Source organism: Gigantopelta aegis, chromosome 1 (assembly GCF_016097555.1).
Source record: "Gigantopelta aegis isolate Gae_Host chromosome 1, Gae_host_genome, whole genome shotgun sequence".
NCBI lineage: Eukaryota > Metazoa > Mollusca > Gastropoda > Neomphalida > Peltospiridae > Gigantopelta > Gigantopelta aegis.
This window is the reverse complement of record NC_054699.1, coordinates 21,799,252-21,825,744: the sequence shown is the minus strand read 5'-3', so window position 1 is coordinate 21,825,744 and position 26,493 is coordinate 21,799,252. Positions and strand designations below refer to the sequence as shown.

General features: G+C 36.7%; 1 protein-coding gene and 1 long non-coding RNA gene across 13 annotated transcripts in view; one reads left to right on the top strand and one right to left on the bottom strand.

Moving 5' to 3' along the window:
- The window catches only part of LOC121372108 (disks large homolog 2-like), a 278,624-nt gene that overhangs the window by 200,466 nt on the left and 51,665 nt on the right, over positions 1 to 26,493 (bottom strand). Inside the window, exon 1 of one of the 12 annotated variants that reach the window (XM_041498457.1) lies at positions 962 to 1,287. The exons of the other annotated variants lie outside the window; for them this stretch is intronic. Coding sequence (XP_041354391.1) covers positions 962 to 1,111 — 150 coding nt within the window. The 5' untranslated portion in view covers positions 1,112 to 1,287. Of the gene's footprint in view, positions 1 to 961; positions 1,288 to 26,493 lie in introns of those variants that run through there. 12 annotated transcript variants of the gene reach the window in all.
- LOC121372181 lies at positions 12,008 to 14,633 on the top strand. The gene is made up of 2 exons (XR_005957892.1): positions 12,008 to 12,208; positions 14,176 to 14,633. It is a non-coding gene; the product is annotated as an uncharacterized LOC121372181 (long non-coding RNA).

The following is a 26,493-nucleotide window of genomic DNA, read 5'->3' as shown; positions in this document are numbered from 1 at the left end:
GGTTAAGGACCACACAGATTTTGAGAGGAAACCCGCTTTCGCCACTACATGGGCTGCTCTTCCGATTAGCAGCAAGGGATCTTTTATTTGCACTTCCCACAGGCAGGATAGCACAAACCATGGCCTTTGTTGAACCAGTTATGGATCACTGGTCGGTGCAAGTGGTTTACACCTACCCATTGAGCCTTGCGGAGCACTTACTCAGGGTTTGGAGTCGGTATCTGGATTAAAAATCCCATGCCTCGACAGGGATCCGAACCCAGTACCTACCAGCCTGTAGACCGATGGCCTACCACGACGCCACTGAGGCCGGTGTACTTGGGTTAAAGGCATATTGTTACAGACCACTGACCTATTTAATGGTCTAACAAAGTATTACTGAACAACAATAATTTGATTTGTCCCTAAATGTACTTTATTCAAACATCTTCATAACCACCATACTCCATTTATTAATGACATTTTGTAAAACTATTAATTGAATTATGGCAATGGTCCATAATTCAAAAACTAAAATTGCCGAGAGGGATGACATGGATTTCACTCCATCATGGTTCAGTTATGGTGATGCGACAGCTAGATTTGGTTTCCAACAATTAATGTAATTTTTATTTATTACAAATTTTTAGAGAAATAAGGTCCTTAAATCCGTGACAGTATGCCTTTAAATAAAATTCTATTCTGTGTATAGTGGGATACAAAAATACTGCCTCTCATTAATCCTGACATGAACAATTCAGGAATCTCCCTTATATTTCAATTTTCATAAATATTTATTAATTAAATTTTTGTTCTTCAATCTATCATATGATAACTTTCATTGATGCAGTTAAACAAATAATTTGTGACAGCGTAATTGAATCTCAAAATTATATAAATGTTTAAAAAATTGTGATGCTAACATCTTTAAAATTAAAAAAAACCAATTTGAGTAATATCATCATGGTAACGGCACACTTACAAGCATTGCTACAAGACACTCCTCGTCATAGGTGATGAGGTCGACATATTTTTTGAAGCTGACTGATCGCCCGCGGTGTCGTGTTCGGAAGTGCCACCATGACAACATCGTCCGAAATATATCGGGAACGTCACCATTCTTTAACACCATAGCAGTCGCCTTGGTCAGACATCCAAACAATCACGCAAAGGTTTGTTTTTGTTTTTTTCACCGCTTGTCACTGGTAATATAGATTTACCGAAGGAAGAATGTTTTACAAACACGCCATGACAGATGCTGAGAGAAACCATGAACCACAACTCATCATCAGAGCTGTTATCCCAATATACTTAAATATTTCACAAATGATCCATAAAAAATAAATAAATTATTCAACCAATGGTGTAAGCACTTTTAGTCTTTAGTTAATCAGGAAGTGTGTTTTAGTATATAAAAAACCCCGTATACCATCAGGCACTGAGAACAAATTCATCGACGGTAGTTGTCCAATGTATTTCAGTATTTCAGAAACGATCCATTAAAATTCAATTCATTTGTTTGAGTATGTTTACTTCACTGAACAGTGGTATTAAAATTCAATTCATTTGTTTGAGAATGTTTACTTCACTGATTAATAACAGAAAAACCACATCAGCAACACATTGTCAAAACTGTCATCTAATATATATATATATATATATATATATATATATATATCAGTTTTTCAGAAATGATCCACCAAAATTTAAATAATTAATTCCAGTACTTTTTCACTTTCACTTATATTACAAAAGCAGTGTTTCTAGGAAAAACCACAAAAGCCACGTAGAGAAATACCTAACAGTAACACTCATACATCAATACTTGAAAAATTATCCAATCCAAATTCGTTTAGTACTTGTTAACCTTCACTAATTAGGGTTTTAAGAAACGTCCGTCATCAAGAGAATAGTAATGGTCCTCACCCATTTCACAAAGGATCCATCAACATTTTAATTATCTAAGTACGTAAACATGTATCCACACTAAGTACTTGAGATCGATTAATAACTCACATTGCGAATAATGCTCATCATTTTTAAACAGTAACAATCTCTCTTGCGCACAGATTAAAGAGTTCAAAATTCAGAGACTGTGCCCAGACAGTCATGCTTGAACCTTTGGTGAATGAAAGCACATGTAAAATGTTGACTGAATGAAATACAGGTCACATAACCTCCACAATTATAGCCTCCCTTAAAAACATTACTGATGTCATATCTTTGACGAAGAAATTAATCCACAGAGAGAACTCTGATTACCAATCAATACCATTCAGATGTATTCATTACTTGTGCCATTATTAAAAACAGAAATGTTATCAGTGAAACATGCTGGAATACCATTAAACAAACATTCCTTTCCTTTCTTCTATGAACACCACTTGATCTTGTAACACTTTCCAAACGCTGCAAATCTGCTTAACGCTGTTCAGTAAGCTAAACAGGTGTATTTATTACCTGTGCCGTTAATGAAACCAGAAATGTTATTAGCAGGTTCGTTAATACATTGAAACGTACCTGAATACCACTAAACACATTCCTTTCCTTTCCGCTATGAATACCACTTGATCTTGTAACACTTTCCAAACACTGCAAATCTGCTTAAGACTGTAATGCTGTTCAGGGAACAGTCCCCGCAGTAAGTTAAACAGGTGTATTTATTACCTGTGCTGTTAATGAAAACAAATGTTATTAGCAGGTTCCTTAATACAGTGAAATGTACCAGAATACCACTAAACACACATTCCTTTCCTTTCCTTTCCTCTATGAATACCACTTGATCTTGTAACACTTTCCAAACACTGCTAATCTGCTTAACGCTATAACGCTGTTCAGACAACAGGCCCCACAGTAAGTTAAACAGGTGTATTTATTACCTGTGACATTATTAAAAACAGAAATGTTATTAGCTGGTTTCTTAATACACTGAAACGTGCTGGAATACCATTAAACACATTCCTTTCCTTTATGAATACCACTTGTTCTTGTAACACTTTCCAAACGCTGCAAATCTGCTTAACACTGTAATACTGTTCAGACAACAGGCCCCGCAGTAAGTTAAACCATGCAATTAGCTTTGAGCAATATCAACTATAAAAACACCGGACGATGACGAACAGTAGGCATGATTCTGAAACTGTTCCTCCACCACCAACGCTTCCGAAACCAAACCAAAACCAAACCACTCTGACTTTGTGCCCTGCCCAACTGTCACAGAAACATTGATCACCGTGCAAACCAAGCTGAAAATGTAACACTTTTCCTCGACAAGAAAAACTGAGAGGAGAAAACCTGAAGAGGTAAAGGATTTTGTGGTGATGGTGACGCCATGCTAATCTGTTCTGTGAGAGACGATTACTCTGGGAAAACGTGAAGCAAGACAAAAACCGGAGAAATCCGACAAAAATACGCAGACGCAATCATAACAATTTTCACTCAAATTATTTTCTCCCATTTGGCTTCAGACAGAAAGAGAGATAAAAAAAAAAAAAATGTCCAACGCTGTAACCATGGTGACTGGGAGTGCGGCATGCGACGACATCTATCAGCGCCGTCGTTTGAACTAAGTCCATTATATTGGACGCAAACTAATTTTAATCTGCCTCCTGTCTGTACGGCCAAGGTGTAGGCACCTTCTTCGACATCAGCTATTACTGTGGACATCGCAAGTGGAGGATCCCTTCAAATCAATATATCTATCTCTCTCTAGGTGCCCTAACTAGCCAGACAAACTTCTCAAGCAAAACAATTAAAGAGATGGGGCTCCCGTCTTGGTGTACTGCACTGCAGTTTTATTTCTATTATTTTTGTAACATCAGAAGCAGAGGATACAGAAGATCTTCGAGATCAATACATTTATAACATCTTTCTCTATGTGTAGGTATTGGAACAATTAAGCAAGACAATTAAAGAGAAGCATGTTGTCACAGTCTCTTTCTACATTACGGACAGAATGTAGCCCAGTGGTAAAGTGTTCACTTGTCTAGGATCGATCCCTGTCGGTGAACCCAATGGGCTATTTCTCGTTCCAGCCAGTGCTCCACAACTGGTACATCAAAGGCCATGGTATGTACTATCCTGTCTGTCTGTCGGTGGGATGGTGCATATAAAAGATCACTTGCTGCTAATTGAAGAGTAGCCCCTGAAGTGGCGACAGTAGGTTTTCTCTCTTAATATCTGTGTGGTCCTTAACCATATATATGATGCCATGTAAATAAAATATGTTGAGTGCATCATTAAATAAAACAGTTACTTTCTTTCTACATTATTTTTTACATTTTTTTTTTTTTTTAACATTGGAAACAGAGGATATCTTTGAGATCAATACATTTCCCCCCCACCAGGTAAACTGTTCATGCAGAAAAATAAAAGACACATGTTCACTGTTTTTTTTTATACTGAACTTATTTTTTAATATTTAATTTCTCAAGCAGAACAATTAAAGAAATACATTCTCTGTCTGTGTACATTTACATTTTATTTCTTAATTTTTAACTTCTCGAGTAGAACTATTAAAGACATGTTATCTGTCTTTGTATTTTAAAAACATTTTGAAATAGAACAATTAAAAATTATGTTCTCCACATGTACATTTACATATTATTTCTGATATTGTGAACTTCTCAAGTAGAACAATTAAAGATTCATGTTCCCTGTTTGTGTACATTACATTTTAAATTTTACTTTTTAACATCTAAAGTGAAGGATGTCTTCAAGTCAATACACCTTTCTTAACACTTCTACTAGCCAGAAAAATGTCGAGAAAAGTGAAGATATATTTTCTATCTTTGTATATCATATTTCACATTTATTTTTTTTATTTTAAGATTTTCAGATGTTCCACCTTGAGCTACATCTTGCCTCTAAATATTAAGCGATTCTGATACATCAATGGACATTTCTGCCAATACATTTCCAAGACAATACACCTTTACGGTCAGTACATTAGTAAAATGTTCAAAGCACTCTGCTTAATAAACCAACTAATGCCCTTCAGTTAGAAACAACAACAAAGGCCAGTCGCAACAAACTAATATCCTGCAAATTTATCTGTAATGTCGGCACTAGCTACTTTTACAATAAAACATTCTTACTTCATCAAACATTCATCACAAGACTTGTCAATATCATTTGCCAGGAGGCCACAAAATACCAGATTTTACAACTGGCCAACCATTCTGATCAACACCGGAAGCCCAGCAGGCTACTAGATAATGCACATATAGTTTATAGTGCTGGCCCCCTCCCAAAATTTTAATTTGCCCCCTTTCTTAGATAAATTTTTTCTTAAAACAAACTGCATTTTCATGAATAGAATGGAATAGAAGAGAATAGAAGAGAAGAGAAGAGAAGAGAACAGAACAGAACAGAAGTTAACGACACCCCAGCAGTAAAAATATATTGGCTATTGGGTGCAAACTATGGTAAATGCAAACAAATAATAGAATAGAATAGAATAGAATAGAATAGAATAGAATAGAATAGAATAGAATAGAATAGAATAGAATAGAACAGAATAGAATAGAATAGATCTTTAATGACACCCCAGCACTAAAAATATATCGGCTATTGGGTGGCAAACTACGGTAAATGTAAACAGTAAATGATGAACCACATCAATATATAAGTTCAAAAGGTAAATTAAAACACGGTATAAAGAACAGTGTAAAAATACAAATATCACAGATAGGTCAAATTAAAATTTAGAATAAAAGTTAGTATCATGTAGAAATTGATTCCATCACATTTCGTTGTCTAAATATATCTTTTCTAGTTAGTCGCAGATGAATTCACTCCACCGCTCAGTGGTACAGCGCTTGCCCGATACGCGATCGATCAAAGACTGATTCCCGTCGGTGGGCCCATTGGGCTATTTCTCGTTCCAACCAGTGCACCATGACTGGTATATCAAAGGCTGTGGTATGTACTACCCTGTCTGTGGGATGGTGAATATAAAAGATCCCTTGCTGCTAATCGGAAAGAGTAGCCCATGTAGTGGCGACAGCGGGTTTCCTCTCAAAATCTGTGTGGTCCTTAACCATATGTCTGATGCCATATAACCGTAAATACAATGTGTTGAGTGCGTCGTTAAATAAAACATTTCTTTCTTTCTTTTATATAGTCTTACAAGACACCTGCTACATTTTATCCATTAGCAGCATGGGGTATTTTTTATGTGTCATCCCACAGACAGAATAGCACACACCACGGCCTTTGATATGCTAGTCATGGGGCACTGGTTAGGACAAGAGAAAAACACGACAACAAAACATCAGAGAATAGGTCCAAAAGTGTCAAAATAAGCATATGTTAGATACGGAACTGATGTAGTTAAAAAAATATATATATGGGCTGAGGGGTTCTTAAACAAATATTTAATTCCTTTCTTGCTGAAGCATGAGAACACCATGAACAAAACTCCCCCCCCCCCCCCAATCATCTACTGTATCCATAAAACTGGCAGCCTACAATGGCTTGAACACATCGCCTCCATACAATTAAAGCCCATGTCAGCGTGACAATGGTGAATGGAAGACAAAACACTGGATGATGTCTTCATGCATGCAATATTAGTTCTGTCGCAGAAAAATGAAGAGAGATAGAGAAAAAACCCCAAAAAACCCAAACAAACCGTGTGAGAGCTTTCAAGATGAATGAACTATTAATGAGAAATGGAAAGAACCAGGAATGAGTGGCGCGCGGTGGGTCACGAAAGTGCTACACTAATACGCATATAGATGTCTCGTCCGACGGCACCGAATGGAGACAGATGGTAAAATCAATTGTCATCTATCAAACAGTTAGAGGTTTCATTTCAGTCGAAGACAGCTGCAAGTCCGATAGTTGTCATCGTACACAAGTTTCCTTCTACTCCTAGCTGTAAAAAGCATCAAATCTTATTGGAAGATATGCCATCACGACGATCAGAAACACCAGTTGACTTTTTTTTACATGTATTACCAGCCATAAGTGTCAATTCTACTGGAAGAAATGCCATCAAGACAAATGGAAACAACAATTATCTTTCTAGCCATAAGCATCAATTCTTCTGGAAGGGAGAGTCATAGCCCAGTGGTAAAGCACTCGCTTGATGCACAGTCGGTTTGGGATCAATTCCGGTACTGGGCTGCAAACCTAGTACCTACCAGCCTTATGTCTGATGGCTTAACCACGACACCACCTACATGTCAATGTTCATAAAGAACCTTTTCAGGAAAGTCTTCCTTTGACATAAGGTTGAGAGGTACTGGGTTCGCAACCTGGTACCGGCTCCCACCCAGAGCAAGTTTAACGATGCAGATTATAGGTTTAAGGCCACTACACCAACTTTTCTCTCACTAACCGCTAACCCACTATCCTGGAGAGACAGCCTAGATACATGTAGCTGGTGTGTGCCCAGGACAATCTGCTTGAACCGTAATTGGATATGGGCAAGAAAAGAGCTATGACTGAATGCATATGTTCTACTATTAAGCTATATAGCCCATTTAGCACCCCAATAAACTAATTTTAGGAACTGCATGCATTTTTATTGCACAAAAATGTAACTTGATCAGTTTCATGAATATTCATTTCTCCTTCCAGCCTGGTGGCACATATTTATGCAAACATTATTCCAAATTAAATTTTTTCATCATTGTTAAATGATCACGGAGAAATCGAATTTTATTAATTTAGTTACATGTGATACATTCGGGAATGTTCAGCGAATTCTGGAATTTAATCAATTACACTGCTGTAGGCTCTGCGTTAGTTTTTGTTGATGGAATACAATATGAATAGTTTTTAAGACAGACACAAACCTGTACAAAACAGACACTTTAGAATACATCAAAACTGGTCATGATCAAAAAAAAAAGAAAAAAAAAAGTTAACGAGACCACTAGAGCACATTGATAAATGAATCATCAGCTATATAATGTCAGATATTTGGAAACTGACATATACTCTTTAATTAAAGAGAGGAAACCTGCTACATTTTTTCATTTATATCAAGGGATTTGTTTTATATGTACCATCCCACAGACAGGACAGCATATACCACAGCCTTTGACATACCAGGTGCACTGGCTGGAATGAGAAATTGTACAAAGGACCCACTGATGGGGACTGATATTCCTGACCGACTGCACATCAGTCGAGTGCTTTACCACTGGGCTACGTCCCGCATCTTAATAGGTCAGTTTGTACTTTATTTGATTACCAGAAATCAAGGTGGCCTCTTTAGAAAGGTACTTGCTAAAGACATGATAATTAGTCTTATTATATGGGAGAATGTGGCTGTTTAATACTAGTTAATTTGTATTTTCAGATTATCTGACAAAACAAAATATGGCCTCTTACGAGAGGTGGTTGTTTTATACAGGTTAAGCAGGACTACATTCAAGAATGAAGGAATAATAGCAAAGGTTTTCACCCTCCATGGACTCAGGGTTTTTTAGTGTTAAATAGGTGCCCCATGACTAGTATACCCATCACTGGTATATCAAAGGCTGTGGTATGTACTGTCCTGTCTAAGGTAGAGTTTAAAAAGCTAACTAGACATAGTTAAAAATATGCAGTGGCATCGTTTGAAAAGAAATATTTCTTTCTTTTCTCCTATACAATTACATCAGACAACCATTCTCTGTTTAGAAGAAGTAAATTCATCAAAGTGAAAATTTCTCATTATTTCAGCTTAGTATAAACAAGTGATTACACACATGGAATACAATCAGGAAAATGGCACACTTGGTGGACAGTGAGTTGAAAAATAATTACAGACGCCCACGGCAAGAACAGAAGGTCAAAAAACATTTTCTGAAAAACTCCATTGTCATTAATTTTTAACATGGCAAAGAGACCAAGAGAAAAAACCCACACCAGAGGTTAATGCCATATGGGGAAAAACACTAAAAGTGGCAAAATCATTGTCACATGATTCGATTGCATTCTGTTGGTACAAGTTATAAAAGCACTGGCTAGAAAGGGAAAACTCAAATTTGGTTTGTCCACCATCAGGATTCAATCCCACAACACCTCAAGTGAGTACTTTACCACTAAGTCATATTCCAAGCTATTTCTCACTCCAGCCAGTACACCACGACTGGTACATAAAAGGCAGTGGTATGTGCTATCCTGCCTATGGGATGGTGCATATAAAAGATCCCTTACTGCTAATGGAAAAGAGTAGCCCATGTGGCTACAGCGCGTTTCCTCACTCAATATCTGTGTGGTCCTTAACCATATGTTTGACGCCATATAACTGTAAATAAAATGTGTTGAGTGCGTCGTTAAATAAAACATTTCCTTCTTCTTCTTCTATTCCAAGCAAGCTGCGAATATGGCAAGATTTTGTGCTTCCACGATCCCACAGTTTGGACTGGAAGAGAGATGGCATCCCAAAATATCTACTGTATATAATGTTTACGACTGCCGTTGAATCCTAACAAACCCCCATCAAATCCCCAATTTAGTACTCATGACGAGTGCCACTAGTGGGGTAGAATATGCTCATCTTTCGCAAACACCTGATATCATTACTGTTATGACAGCGATTCATGATTGCATGTCATCACAGCTGTACTTATTCTAAAGAGCTCTGTCCAGTGCTTATTTTGATTTAGTAAACTACTCTGGAATTGGCAGTCCTCTTTTTGGCAGTGCAAGAAGAATGAAATCTCCCATAAAGGAAAGGAAAGGAAATGGTTTATTTAACGACATACTCAACACATTTTATTTATGGTTATATGGCATTGGACATATGGTTAAGGACCATACAGATATTGAGGGAGGAAATCCGCTGTCGCCACTTCATGGGCTACTCTTTTCGATTAGCAGCAAGGGATCTTTTATATGCACCATCCCACAGACAGGATAGCACATACCACAGCCTTTGATGTACCAGTCGTGGTGCACTGGCTGGAGTGAGAAATAGCCAATGAGCCCACTGATGGAGATCGATCCCAAACCGACCGCGCATCAAGCGAGCACTTTACCACTGGGCTACGTCTCATCCCCCCCGAAAAAGGATCTCCTCTTATAGATGAGGCACTAGATAGAGAATCATGGACTCAACTACTATTTTGACAAATGCTCATTCGACTCTTCATTGTGCAGTGATGTATTACGGTTTTGTCATTCAGATTCAATGGCTGCCAACATGATGAAATTGTATTTCAGTCGATATCCCGTTCTCCACCAAGCAGTTAACATGTTCACCCACGCTGACATAATCTCGTCTGGGATTTTATTACAAACAATGTTGCATCTGAACCAAGATTAACATTGATCGTAATATAATGAAATTGATTCCTCGAAAAAACAGAAGAAAAAAAAAGAGAAGACTTAAATGCATTCTGCATTGTAGGAAAAACAAGATGTTATAGTGGCATTCGGTGTTGAGCCGTAATTGTGGAAAGGTACGTATTTGATTAGGAAATACCCGTGAGGGGTCTAGAGCCAAAGGCTAGACTCAAATGACACAATGTAATCATGGGAGATTAGCTGCCATGAAAAGTAAAAAGTAAAGTTTGTTTTATTTAACGACGCCACTAGAGCACATTGATTTTTTATCTTATCATCGGCTATTGGACATCAAACATATGGTCATTCTGACACTGGGTTTTTTTTAGGAAACCTGCTGTCGCCACATAGGCTAGTCTTTTATGACAGGCAGCAAGGAATCTTTAAGTTGCGCTTCCCACAGGCAGGATAGCACAAACCTTTGTTGAACCAGTTATGGATCAATGGTCGATGCAAGTGGTTTACACCTACCCATTGAGCCTTGCGGAGCACTCACTCAGGGTTTGGAGTTCGTATCTGGATTAAAAATCCCATGCCTCGACTGGGATCCGAACCCAGTACCTACCAGCCTGTAGACCGATGGCCTAACCATGCCGCCACTGAGGCCGGTCTAGCTGCCATGAAACCAATACTGAGAAAAATATTAGGGCCATTGATTCATGTTACTTAAGTTTACACTTTTAATTTTAAATGTGTCACTATATGTTGTATACATGCCCACAGTACACATACCAACAGTAAATAGATGGTCAGCAATGTTTCTGCCAGAAATAAATTTTTGGGTATGGCACTATGGAATTGAATATTTACAATGTGTGCTGAATGCAACCACAGTAACAAGGGGTATGGGGAACTCCCTCAGAAAGAAAATGGGTAAAGTTTAGGGTTAGGGTTAAGAAATCATACAATAATGATAAGAGTAATTAATTTTGTCAAAACGTTAACCTAAAATATAAAAAAATCTGCAAAAATTGTTGGGTATGGCACCATACCCATTTTACCCTCTGAAAGAAACCCTGGTCAGCTAAATGGTTTTAGCTTGTTTTACTTTCTGTTTACATTGTATGTGGATAGCATGATCAGTTTAATGTATAAATGCAACTGGACAAGTCCCCATCCCCCAAAGAACCACCCAACCAATAAAAAACGGAAAGAGAAAAACAAATACCTCCCCCCCCCCCCCCCCCCCAAAAAAAAAAACCCCAAAAAAAAAACCCACCTCACTATTAGAAGGAAGGAAGGAAATGTTTTATTTAACGACGCACTCAACACATTTTATTTACGGTTATATGGCGTCGGAACACCTCACTATGAAGACTACAACCCCTTACATCTAAGGTGATCGATCTACCAGCAGGCTACTCTGTGTTCCGAAATTCAACAGATGATCACCAAATAAAATCAAGGAACGAAATAACAAGATCTTCAGCTACTGTTCACCTAACAAAAATTTCAATTTCCTCCACTGGTAATGGACATTTTACAGCAGTCTGACTCGACTGATAAGAAAGTTTTCAGCCAATCAACCAACCAATCAGTGCACAACCAGACAACATGAATTATCAAGAGGCATGAATTGCAGGATCCCTGCTTTGGTCTCATTGCAAGTGACCACAGGGATATACAGTGTGCTGGTTACGTCATCGAACCCTTCCTGTCATTGTTTTCTCTTTTCATGATGCATTCCCACCCCCCCCCCCCATCTTCTAATGAACTGGTCCAAACTTCCCGCCAGTTGATTGGTCAAAATCTTCCATTGTGTCAAGGGTCACCTCTTCTGATCACGATATACAAGGAAAGATGAGTGCTTCACTCCCTGTCTTGGACAGAACTCTCTTGTGAAGTCAGATGTTGTGTCCATGACAGGCATGCTTGAACAGTTCTTTGATGGAAGCATGCCAGAAATTACCCACACCCACACACATCATCGGATACAAGGCTGGTAGGTGCAGATTACACATCCTAGTAACGGCTCCCACTCAGAGCACTTTTTAACGACTCAATGGGTAGGTACAAGAGGCCACTACACTGACTTCTCTTTCACTAGGAGCAGGACGTAGCCCAGTGGTAAATCGTTCGCTTGATGCGCGGTCGGTCCAGGATCGATCCCCGTTGGTGGACCCATTGGGCTATTTCTTGTTCTAGCCAGTGCTCCACAACTGAAGTAACAAAGGCCGTGGTATGTACTATCCTGTCTGTGGGATGGTGCATATAAAATATCCCTTGCTGCTAATCGAAAAGAGTAGCCCATGAAGTGGCGACAGCGGGTTTCCTCTCTCAATATATGTGTGTGGTCCATAACCATATGTCTGACACCATATAACCGTAAATAAAATGTGTTGAGTGCGTCGTTAAATAAAACATTTCCTTCCTTGTCTTTCACTAACAACTAACCCACTATGCTTGACAGACAGCCTAGATAACTGAACTGTGTACCAACGACAGCATGCTTGAAGCTTAATGGAATATAAGCATGCAAACTTGTACAAATAAATCAAATGAAATTTTCACTGCCAGAAAATAATCAGAGCTTATTCAGGGTGAGATAGGGGATAGCTACCGTATATCTTCGCCTATAAGTCGATTTTTTTTCACCCAAAAATTATTTTATAACTCGGGGGGTCGACTTATAAGAGGGTAAAAAAAATTCACCCAAAAATATTACCGTTTTGGGGATTATTTTACAAGTTTTATTGTTGAAGTATGCCCTGTATTTATACTCAAATATGTTAATTTGACACATTTATTTTGTATAACCTTTTTTTTGGCATTAGAACGGTTTCGGTTATGCAAAAAGGCGTGCGATCTCACTCACATGCCAAGACAACAGTCCACTTAGTTAAAATAACAGTCATCACTAATAGCAAAAATGTAAACAATACTAACTACCTGTTGCCTGAGTTTATTTTGAAATCTGGTCACTGGCATTAATGGTTGTTCAAACAATGTTTTGTCGGTGATTAACTTCATGAATATTACTGAGCTTTCCCTTAAAACAGATTAGACTGATCTCTACAGTTCACTAGAGCAATAGGGACATACATCATTTGGTATAAAACCAGTGTACTTTCCAGAGTTGTCCTCCTTACATGTATTAATATGGCGGCAAAACATGTGATTAACTGATACTTTCAGTTTTATCGTAGTGATCTGTTGTCAGTGTTTATAAATAAAGTTGTTGTCTGTGCACAAAATCATGCAGTACAGTGCTATACGGTGAGAGTCAAACAGCTTTCACTATCTACTAAGGGAATGTTTCGTTTTGATGCTATGTAAGTTTGATTGCGATGTACAAAACGTGAAAACTGAAGTTTGTAAAATAATTTTCTTTTGTTCAAATATTGTATATTATTGTTCTTATGTGCTGAAAATAAGAAATACTTCAATATTTATAAGTTGTTTCTCATGGGTCGACTTATAAACGGGTCAATAAAAAAATAAGTTTTCAGGGCTTGAAATTAGGGACTCGACTTATAGCCGAGATCGACTTACAGGCGAAGATATATGGTAGGTGAGAAGAACTGTTGGACTGATTGCCCTTAATGGAATTGAGTTTTTTTCCCCGTCCCTTCCAGTGCCCCATAACTGGAACACCAAACGACATGGTATGTACTGTCCTGTCTATAGGAAAGTGCATAAAGGATCCAATTGTTTTTTCAGAAGAGATAGATTCTGTGGCAACATCAGGTTTCTTCCATTAATCTTTTTCTCTCTCTCCCATCTCCCTCCCTCTCCCATCTCCCTCCTTCTCCACCCTCTCTCCCTCCCTCCCTCCCCCTCTCTCTCCCCTCTCCATCCAATCCTACAATAACCATATGACAGACCCCTAGTACTTCTAGCTGCATTAGTTTAAAGATGTGCCGAAGAATCGTTAAACAAATATTCCTTCCCTTTCTAATTTCTTTCCAGTTACAAAAGACTGCTGTCACAACTTGTGATCTCATTCATTTACAAGAGGCTGCCATCATCACCGCTGGCCGAAAGACCCGTCACGCAATGGCTAACTTGTGACCTCGTTCATTTCTCAACACGTCAAAACTTGATGAACAATCATCTCATAACTTGCGTGATATATATTCGCGTCTCAGTCATTTTCAAATCCAATCTCCAGAAAGCTGTTATCTCGGCTCAGCGTGATTAGTGTAAACGCGTCTTGGTACACTGTGTGCGCTTGTTGGTGGTACGAGGGAAGACCATCGTGTGTGCAAATTCAGAAAAGGTGATTAAAGAAAGCATTCAACACAATTATTAAGCTGTTGGCCACAAAATATTCCATCATACTGCACGAACTACCGTCATCTCATACACTACTTAGATAACTACTATTTGAAAGAAAACTGTCAAGCAGTAATAAATGATTGAAAACAGCTAGCATGATAGACAAATATATGTTAATACCCCTACCAGGGAACATTTGGTTCAGCATCACATCGCAATTTGCTACATAAGTTTCAGAAATTGCTACAAAATTTTAAAGGGACAGTCCCAGGTTTTTAAACACTAAGGCATATTTTTCACAGTAAGAGCCGGTTATGATCATGAAATCAAACACTATTTATATTTTATTGTTTAAATTATCCATTTCTGTACAACTGAAATGTTTCTGGTTATCCTGGTGTTTCTAATACCACAAAATGCATTTTTCATATTTTTTTTAAAACGCACATTTGTCTGAGAAGTAGCGGTTATGGAATCGCGTTTTAGTCATTTTTATGGGTATTTCAATGTCACAGACTCTTGTTTCACTCTGTTGTATCCAAATTTGTTACAGGTCTGTAAATTAACCAAACTTAAGTTTCCATTTTTACGGGTTGAAACTAGAGTCTAGGTGAAAAACATGCCTTATTGTTTAAAAGCTAGGGTCCGACCCTTTAAAACATTATATCGCTAATCAAGATTTTGAAAACAAAATGTTCCCTGCCCACTACATCCACCAAAAACCATGTCTAAAAAAAAAAAAAGAAGAAAAAGAAAAGAAAAAAGAAGACCCCCCACCAAAATAAAAACCCCAACAACCTCCCAGCCAACAACAAAAAAACCCCAACAAGAAACACATGGAAAGCATGCAACTTCGGACACTGTGAATTGAGATATGATGCCACATAACCATAAAAAAAATGTGTTGAGTGCGTGATTAAATAAAACATTTCCTTTCCTTTCCTGTGAATTGAGGATTTTGGTTGCAGTTATTATTTGCATGATCAATTATTTCTTTCCATCAAGTATATAGAGGATACTCCCCAAGTGTCTTGTGATATCATAATTTATCAGCATGAGTTGATAAAAGTATGAAATCTGAGGCTTGCCGAGGATTTTATACTTTTATCAAGGAGTGCTGATAAATTATGATATCACAAGACACGAGGGGGGTATTGTTTTTATCATCCATTATCATTCTTTTCATTTGCAACAGTTGTAAACAATGTCAATAATGTGGGTTGAATGTCAGCGGTAGACTCGTTAACTAGCAGAATGGCAGTGGCATGACGTCACTAATGGTAGGTTTAACACTGAAACTAACTCAGTGACATAACAAAACAATGTCTTGTGATTAAAATTGGACCAATCAAGATTATAAGAAGTGATATCTCCTGCGGAGATATCGCAAATTATAGTGCAAGCAATATCTCCTACAAAAGCCTTTAATGAATGATAAACATGTATATTCAAACCCAGGCCTGCTGAAAACTATTTGAGAGTGGTGAGACATCAAACATTTGAACACAAAACCATTTGGAAATGTTTAGATTTTAGGGGTTATCAGCTATTTTGAGGTGCTAGTAATTTTGACATATGCAGTGTTTCCCCCAGGATTTTTCTTCCAGATGGTTGTCAAAATAGTTTGACGTTAACTGAGCCCCCAAAGGGTGCGAAAATGCTAGGGGAATGCTCCCCAGTAATGTTTTTTTAAATTAAGTTGTTTTTAGATGTATTATGGAATACATGAGGGTGTCCTGTACACTTATAGAAGAAGATATTTTAAGATAGATTTTAATAATAATGTTTATCATTATTAAATATTTGCATGTCAAAACAATAATTTGAAAAAGAAGTATAAAAGTATTAGACTAAGCACAAACAGATAATACATATTACTGAAATTTTACTGGTGTAATCTGTATTATCTGTTATCTATCTATTTATCTAAAAGTAAAACCCAGGTCTTCTAGAATTTTTTTTAAAATCCACTAACCATGGGATTGGTGATTTAAAAAATTAATTATCCATGATTGAATGTTCATTGGCCCTACTTCTGTATGTATATCAGGGGTTCCAGAATAAATAAAAAATTACTTCCATACTGACCAGTGGATAAATTGCTAAATTGTAATCACTCAGTGACTGATAAAACAAATAAAAGAAAGTAAATATTGTTTTTATATACGTAGGTACATGTTTAAATTTGTGTTAATACATCATATAATGCATTTAAAAATAATTTCTTTCAAGTCTTGCAAATTTAATTATGTAATGTTTAAATATAATTTTAAAAACAACAACACAAAAACAAAAACAGACCAAACAAAAAACCCATTTGGAAGTTCGTAAAACAATATGATTATGTGTAACCTTTTCAAAAAACCACCTGATCTGACGAGACTGGTCACCGTTTATTTTGTTACGCCTGCACTGTGTTAGAGTAACAACTGGTTGGGTACCAGTCACTTAGTAGTTAAAGGAAAATTATTGCGCTAAAATTTTGTTAACATGAACTGTAATAAAATTACATCTGTAAGTATATTCATTTCAGGGATGGGGCATAGATTACTGGTGACCATATATTCATTAGTGAACTGTTGCATGTGAAAGGTATTCGAAAGTATTGACTTGTAGATCCGTTTTCCTTTTTACATATGATCGATATTATTATTATTATTTTTTTTTTTTAAATTTCATTCGATCATCATCATGGTTGATTTTTTTTCTCCCTCACTTGCCATCGGGCTCTAACAATGTACATATTTGTGGAATACTAGTCTATTTACGACTACTAGCATTTGCATTTTTTTTTTTTTTTAATATCAGCGAATTAATCACAGAAGTGAACTCGTCTCTTTTTTTAATGGTTACAATTTTTACGGTCCCGATAAAGAAATTCACGTAGGTTGGTGCAGGGTCCTTCCGGCCCCTAGGGGAAACACTAATATGTTCTTAGAGAGGAAACCCACTATATTTTCCCATTAGTAGCAAGGGATCTTTTATATGCACCATCCCACAGACAGGATACACTGGCTGGGAAAAGAAATAGCCCAATAGGTCCATCGATGGGGATCGATCCTAGACCAACCGCATACGGTTAGTGCTTCACCACTAGGCCATGTCCTGCTCCAAGTAAAGGATAAATCTGAACTGGATGCAAATATTTTTACATCATGTTTGTATTTTTAACGACATGATTGTAATTTTTTTTCTTCTTTTCCTTTTCTTTTAAAGCCATAAATAGTGGTCAAATCTGAGCCAGAGTGGCTGAACTTGCCCCCGTGTCTGTGTAACGACATAAATAAAGGGACGCTGAAAGACTCAAATCATATACCGACTGAAGATCTGTGGACTCTGATGTCAGCCAGTGTTAGAAAATCAATAGAAGACCCTCGGGGCTGATCAAAGAACACACATTAATCTGTCCACTTGTTCAGTGATAATAATGTTTGTCTCAGCACTCATCGTACACTGGCTACAGGGTTTTAAGTGCCGGTCAAGGATGGACAATGGCTGCATAGATCAACCAGTACTCGTGTCATTAGAGTGATCAATTCTAAAACCTATGACACCTTGGGCGAGTGCTCGACCACTGAACTAATAACACTGTCTCAGAAGAGTCATGGGAGTGATCAATTCTAGAATCTATCACATATCAGGCAAGTCATGGGAGTGATCAATTCTAGAATCCATTGCATCAGGCGAGTCATGAGAGTGATCAATTCTAGAATCCATTGCACATCAGGTGAATCATGAATGATCAATTCTAGAATCCATTACATATCAGGCGAGTCATGGGAGTGATCATTTCTATAATCCATCACACATTAGGCAAGTCATGGGAGTGATCAATTCTAGAATCCATCACACATCAGTCGAGTCATGGGAGTGATCAATTCTAGAATCCATCATATCAGGCGAGTCATAGGAGTGATCAATTCTAGAATCCATCACATATCTGGCGAGTCATGAGAATGATAAATTCTAGAATCCATCACATATCAGGCGAGTCATGGGAGTGATCAATTCTAAAATTGATAACACATCAGGCGAGTCATAAGAGTGATCAATTCTAGAATCCATCACATATCAGGCAAGTCATGGGAGTGATCAATTCTAGAATCCATCACACATCAGGCAAGTCATGAGAGTGATCAATTCTAGAATTCATCACACATCAGATGAGTCATGAGAGTGATCAATTCTAGAAGTCATTTTACCTTGGACGAATGCTCTACCCCTGAACTAATAACACTGTTTGTCTCAACACTCATGGTACACCAGCTCCAATGTTTTAAATGCTGGTCAAAGGTGGATGCTGGCTGCATAGATCAACCAGTAGTCGTGTCTTGAGAGTGATCAATTCTAGAAGTCAACATACCTCGGGTGAGTGCTCTACCACTGAGCTATATCCTGCCCCAATCCTACTTTTTTCTTTCATTTTGTTTAACGACACCACTAGAGCACAGTGGCTATTGGATATTAAACATTTGGTAATTCTGACACAACTCTTGATATACCAGTCATGGGACAGTATTGAATATCTTAAACCGATGGCTAAACCACTGAACACACTAATTTATTCGTATTAATGATCAGTTATTGGATGTCAAACATTTGGTATTTTTTTCACACAGTCTTACAGAAGAAACCCACTATGTTTTTCCATTAATAGCAAGGGATCTTTACCAGACAGCATAGCACATACCTCGGCCTTTGATATATACCAGATGTGAAGCACTGTTTGGGATGGGGACAAAAATCAATCAAAGAATGGATCTACCATGCGGATTAAATTTTTCAACCAAAAAACATCAGGGGAGCGTTCTACCACTGAGCTAAATCCCCCCCCCCCCCCCCCCCCCGATGTACCACATTAAACCAATACTTACTATAAAACATTTCTATGTAACAGATGAAAGAAATTTCATGTTTTCTGTCAAATACATGTATGATTTATGTACATCTCATTCACTGATGTCTCTAACCATATCCTACGATAAGAGCATGATACATATTGATCATAATTTGACTTATATTTATATTTACTAATCACCAAAAATATTAAATATTATTTAGACCAAGTATTTATGGACTGGGGGAGGGGATGGGGATGGGGATGAATGCAGCCGGCACCAGGCATAAAAATAATTTCAGTCCCAGCCCCCCCATCCCACCCCCAAATACGGTACAGCTCCAATTTTCTCCAGTTATATCAAATCTTTAAAAAATGATTGATTTTCACTGCAAATCTTCTACCGTGTACACCGAACCATCAACTCAAGAAAAACCCCAACAATGAAATAATAGCAAGGCAGCTGCGCAAAGCGGAGAGTGACCTTTCTTGTCACATATGCCAATGCTTTAAACAAACAGAAATATGCTCCGTCTAACACCAGCCCTCTCTGTAATCAAAATCCATCCATCTTGCAGCACGTGACACTGATGGAGGACTGCGCGTAACAAAAACACTGTCATCCGGCCAAAGTGCACAACTCGTAATGAGAAAAAACGCCAACGAGAGGCGCATAAACTTCAGAAAAAAGACGCATTTTAATCCATCTCCGTTGATTACTGATATATCACATCAATGGAAATAGCCGCCTGAGCTCACTGGGAATGTGTAGTAGTGGAATCGCAGGAACCAAAAGAGCCATTTCTAATTAAAGGTTGCTGTTTTCCCCACATTTATTGCTTGCTGTTAATTCTTTAACTGTAAACTTAACCCAAACATATTCCTGCACATTTATTGTTTACAGTTAATTCTTTAACAATTAACTGTATACTCAACCCAAAAATGTTCACTCACATTTAGTTTACAGTTAATTCTTCAACTGTATACCCAACAAAATGTTCACTCACATTTATTGTTTACAGTTAATTCTTTAACTGTATATTCAACTCAAAAATGTTCCTGCACATTTATTGTTTACAGTTAATTCTTCAACAGTATACTCAACCAAAAATGTTCACTCACATTTATTGTTTTAACTGTATACTCAACCCAAAAATGTTCCTGCACATTTATTGTTTACAGTTAATTCTTTAATTTTATACTCAACCAAAAATGTTCACTCACATTTATTGTTTACAGTTAATTCTTTAATTTTATACTCAACCAAAAATGCTTACTCACATTTATTGTTTACAGTTAATTCTTCAACTGTATACTCAACCCAAAAATGTTCCTGCACATTTACTGTTTACAGTTAATTCTTTAATTTTATACTCAACCCAAACAATTTCACTCACATTTATTGTTTACAGTTAATTCTTCAACTGTATACTCAACCAAAAATGTTCACTCACATTTATTGTTTACAGTTAATTCTTTAACTGTATACTCAACCCAAAAATGTTCCTGCACATTTATTGTTTACAGTTAATTCTTTAATTTTATACTCAACCAAAAATTTTCACTCACATTTATTATTTACAGTTAATTCTTTAACTGTATACTGAACTCAAAAATGTTCCTGCACATTTATTGTTTACAATTAATTCTTTAATTTTATACTCAACCAAAAATGTTCACTCACATTTATTGTTTACAGTTAATTCTTTAACTGTATACTCAACCCAAAAAATTTCCTGCACATTATTGTTTACAGTTAATTCTTTAACTGTATACTCAACTACAAAAGTCCCCCCCAACATTTATTATTTACAGTTAAATCTTTAACTTTATACTCAACCAAAAATGTGGAGGTAATGTCACATGCACAATCAGATCAAAACATTACTATTAATTTAAATTAAATAAATGACGAACATCAATCTTTTAACATGGAAGTCTCATGATAAAAAAAGTAAACACCATGAGCATAACCATTGTATATAAATGATGCAAACGTCAAGACCTTAAAATTAATTTTTGTTAAATATTTTTGGTTCAGGAAGGAAATGTTTTATTTAACGAAGCACTCAACAAATTTTATTTATGGTTATATGGCATCAGACATGGTTAAGGACCACACAGATATTGAGAGAGGAAATCCGCTGTCGCCACTTCATGGGCTATTCTTTTCGATTAGCAGCAATGGATCTTTTATATGCACCATCCCACAGACAGGATAGTACATACCACGGCCTTTGTTACACCAGTTGTGGAGCACTGGCTGGAATGAGAAATAGCCCAACAGGGATCGATCCTAAACCGACTGTGCATCAAGCGAGTGCTTTACCACTGGGCTACATCTCACCCCGTTTTTGGTTCAGATTATATATATACTTGCGGAAAAAAGTTCATGTGCACCAAATAATTGCATATAGAATATAATTTACTTAAAATCTGGTTCTAAAAAAAATTCAGTATATGAACATGTAATCACTGCCTTCGATATTCCAGTGGTGTCCTGTCAATTGCACTAACTATTCATGCTATGTGATCACAAGTTGCATTACTAGCATTCTTGGTCACATGCTCCTGTTTGACATCATTTTTCTTATCATTGGACTCTAAAACTATTCTATGGATTCTCATCACTAAAAAACCCACATTCTTAGGGGTCTAATCATCATCAGTGAGATCCCACCCCTCCAGGACCAAGAAAATGAACATCTAAGAACGATGGGTATTATTGAGACTAGAATGGCACAAACATTGTTGCTAGTCATTTTGGTGTTCATTGGTGTTCATCAGAAAACTAAGCAATGTCTGTGGAGATGTTCTCGACAGTTTAGGGATACTAGAATCTTCCATATTTAGGGAGTCGACGTGTGACGTCACGTTAACAAATCGTCAATATCAAGCGGGTACACATATGGCATCATTTGGAAATTCCAAGTTTAACATCCCAATACATATTTGAGTTAAGGCCAATCAGTGGAAGAACTATGCACAACCAATTAGGTGATAACAAAGTACGACCATGACCGTACATCAATATGCGGTTCTGTTACATCATGACCAACGTCACACCAAGCATTGTGTAGACCGTACATCAGGTCCAGAAGGCAGGTGAAACACAATATTTTAAAATTTTAAAATATAAGTCTCATTGACATTTTAAAGATGCACAGAAACTTTTTTCTGTGAGTATATACACACACACACACACCACACACACACACACAACACACACAACGTTATGTGTAAATATTCTGCTCAGCACAACTGTAACAGCATTCAGTTAGCTCCCCTTTGTACCCTGTTGAAAAATGAGTTCACCAAGTCTTGTTGTTTCTGCCAATCAAGCAGTATTCCGTGCTTCGGTGAATCCCAGATTCTGGATCAGAAGCACGACAGACAGAATCCCATAATATCTATATTAGACATAGCTTTAGATCTCACTAATTTAGCCACAACAGGGACTTTTGTCTTTTCCGAGTGCAAGATGGTCATTATAGTTCAGTACTGTCATTAACAGCTAGGTTTTCTGCCAGAGGGTAAAACAGGTATGGCGCCATATCCAATTTTTTTGGCAGATTTTTTTTTTTTTTAGGTTAACCTTTTGACAAAATCAATTACTCTTATCATTACTGTATGATTTTCTTAACCCTAACCCTAAACTGAACCCATTTTTTTCTGGGGGAGGCACTGTTCACTGTGGTTGCATTCAATTCAATAGCGCCATACCCAAAAATTTCATTCTGGCAGAAACACTGACAGCTGCTGGGGAGTTGTCAATATTCAGAAATGTATTTCAAGTTATTTTAATATAATTAAACTTAACATTTCAGTGGTTTTGAAATGAAATACTTTGAGGTCAGCAGGTTTGTACTTAATCTGGGTGTGATTATTTGGGGCATCTGTATTTTGGGCACGTTTATCGCTTCAACTTTGATCCAATCTAAAGCCCTGCTAGATACTTTTTTTATGATTGTAGCAATATTCTACAACAAATCACACAAAAATAATAAAATTCAATGCCTGGCATAGATCCATGTTTGAATGCTAATTATTAGGAATGTTAAAATAAATTGTTAAAGCTTAGTTATTAGCAAGAAGTTATTACAACAAAATTATATATGGTTTTTTCAATTTACCAAGGCTTAAAATTCATGCAACAGGTTTTACTAGGATAGACAAAAGAAGGGCTTGACCAATTTGGATAATTTTCAAAAGGGCTGCTTTGATAAAAAATGAACAGCTGAACTTTTATTTAAATGAGGATTTTTTTAAAGCTGTAATAAGCAAAGTCTCCATAAATATTTATGTCAGATCTGCCAATTCCCAATAGGGTGTGGTTTACAGTGTTGCTGCCAGAAAGAAATTTTTGGGTATGGTGTTATGGAATTGAACGCAACCACAGTCACAGTATCGGGGACCTACCCCAGAAAGAAAATGGGTTAAATTTAAGGTTATGGTTAAGAAAATCATAAGAGTAATTAATTTTGTCCAAAGGTTAACTTAAAAAAAGAATAATCTGCAAACAAATTTGTGTATATACCCGTTTTACCCTCTAGCAGAAACACTGCTTTATAGGAGTGTGAATATTGTCCAACATGCAACAAAACTGCAATCTGATTAAAATTAGCTCTACTGGTCTACCAGTAGATCTAACAGCATTGCGTGAACTCCCATGTCCAGTTGACATTTCATCTATAAATAACAATTCAAATATCGACCAATTACACTTCGCTGTTTATAGCGTTATTCGGGAGCATACAAATTCTAAAAATATCGGGTGGGAAAGTGCAGTAATAAACTCTGGATTGTATACTAGTATAAACAGATTTTATGGCTATACCATCACAGGTTTTTTTTCGTCTTGAAATGAATTTTATATAAAATTTTATATTGAAATTAGTTTCCGGCATACTTTGTAATTCACCCGAATAATTTCATATACCCTCGGCATAATCCCGAATGTTTTCAAATTCTTTTTAAATCACTGGCATGACTCTGCAAGTAAGGTTTTGATTGGTCGAATGAAAGGTCAACTGGACATGAGCTCCAATGGGCTGCTGTTAGATCCACAGGTAATAGTGGGGCTACTTTTAATTAGATTGACAAAACTGACACCTTCTGAGAAGACAGTTTTCAAATCCTGAGCAGTTTCATGAAAGTAACATAAAAAGTTATATATAAATTAGAAAGTTGCTCCATTGAAATGGCCGACTTGCTTATTCATATTTGAGACAAATAACAAAGATTTTGTAGTTCAAAGCCCATTTTTCTGTGAATATTTCAGCCTGACAACAGTATCTGAACATCTCAATCATTTCAAGGAATCAATAGCCAATTGTGACAACAGGGATTTAGCGAGGATTTTTTGGCCATGGTCCCATGTTTGATGCGATTGACAAAACTAGCACTAGTAAGTCATATTCGGGACATGTTTTCAGGCCACAGAATGATGCAGCACACCTCTGTTAAATTAATTTTACTAGAACAGACATAATTATATATATATATATATTATTGGGAATTTTTAGCATAGAAATCGGGAATTTTCTTTCGTTTGCGAAGGAGCCTATGTTTGGACCCACAGAACACCTGGATAAATCCCTGGACAGCTACTTTTACAATAATTTGACTGTTTTACCAACAACAAATATCATAAGATACTGAAACTGGGGATTTTGTTTTGGGATTCCACCAGAATCATAAAATGATATAATATATCTATATTTTGGGGATTCCATCTGATAATCTTGCGCTTTCGAACCAAATTCTCTGGATTCACGGAAGCATGGAATTGGGCTAAATTCGAAGCACAGAATTGGGCTAAATTCGAGGCACGGAATTGGACTAAATTCGAGGCACGGAATTGGACTAAATTCGAAGCCTGACTTGTATTTCATTTGTAACAATAACTGTGGACAGTTAAAGACACTGACTGAAATCCGAGTAAATACCAATTGCGTGACCACAAATGCACAATCATAAGTCTGACGCTATTGATTTTGTTTTGCATAAATGGAGACCACATTAAGTAACTGCTCTATATACCATCACAACACACACACACATTATTAAAAAAAAAAAAAAAAAAAAAAAAAAAAAAAAAAAAAAAAAAAAAAAAATCATTAAATTGATCCTTACAATTTCACATAAGAAAATAATTGGATAAATTCATAAACTTATCAAGTGGAAATATGAAGCTGGTTGTTATTAGAAATAATCTAGTAATCTAAAGGTTACAGAAAGTTAACTGTGGTGTGCCAAATGTTAAATGACAATTAAAATGACATGTATGAACTTTAGCCGTATGTAAAAGAATCAGACAAGATGTGTCAGTCTAGAGGTTGTTTTGTTTTTTGTGAGGTTTTTTGTTTGTTTGTTTGTTTTTGTATACCATCAGTAATTCAGGAAAATGTGATAAATGCAAATTATGTGTATATGTATGTGTATATGTATGTGTGTGTGTGTGTGTGTGTGTGTGTGTGTGTGTGTGTGTGTGTGTGTGTGTGTGTGTGTGTGTGTGTGTGTGTGTGTGTGTGTGTATGTATGTATGTATGTATGTATGTATGTTTGTATGTATGTATGATTTCAAACATGATGTTCCAATTGTGTGAGACTAATACCCATTTTTTAAAAATGGAAGCTGAAATGAACATTGAAAAGCTGAAAACTTTATTTGTCAGTTAAACAAAAGATTATTTTAAAGCATTAAAGATCACATACAGTTACTGCTTATTTTGCAAAAAAAATATTTTTAAGCAACCACCCCCCCCCACACTTAAAAAACATTGAAAAACAAAAAGCTAAAAGAAAAACAAAAAGCTAAATTAGAGGAATATAAAACTTTTATTATTCTATGTATAAAATCTACCCATTCATATATGTGCGCATGCGCGTGTGTGCATACGTGCATGCATGCTTGTGTGTTTATGTATACATACATGCATATACATGTGTGTTTGTATGTGTGCACCACCACAGCATTATTAAAATACTAGGTGAACACTGCTATAAACCGTAAAAGACTGCATAAAGGCCATAGCACACTGTTAAAATGTTAACTACATGGACTGACAAAGATTACTAATATTCTTAACTGTTATAAAACTGTGAAAGAAGAATATATACTACCACAGGGCTGCACAAATTTGAAATTTGCATTAATAGGTGACACAAAT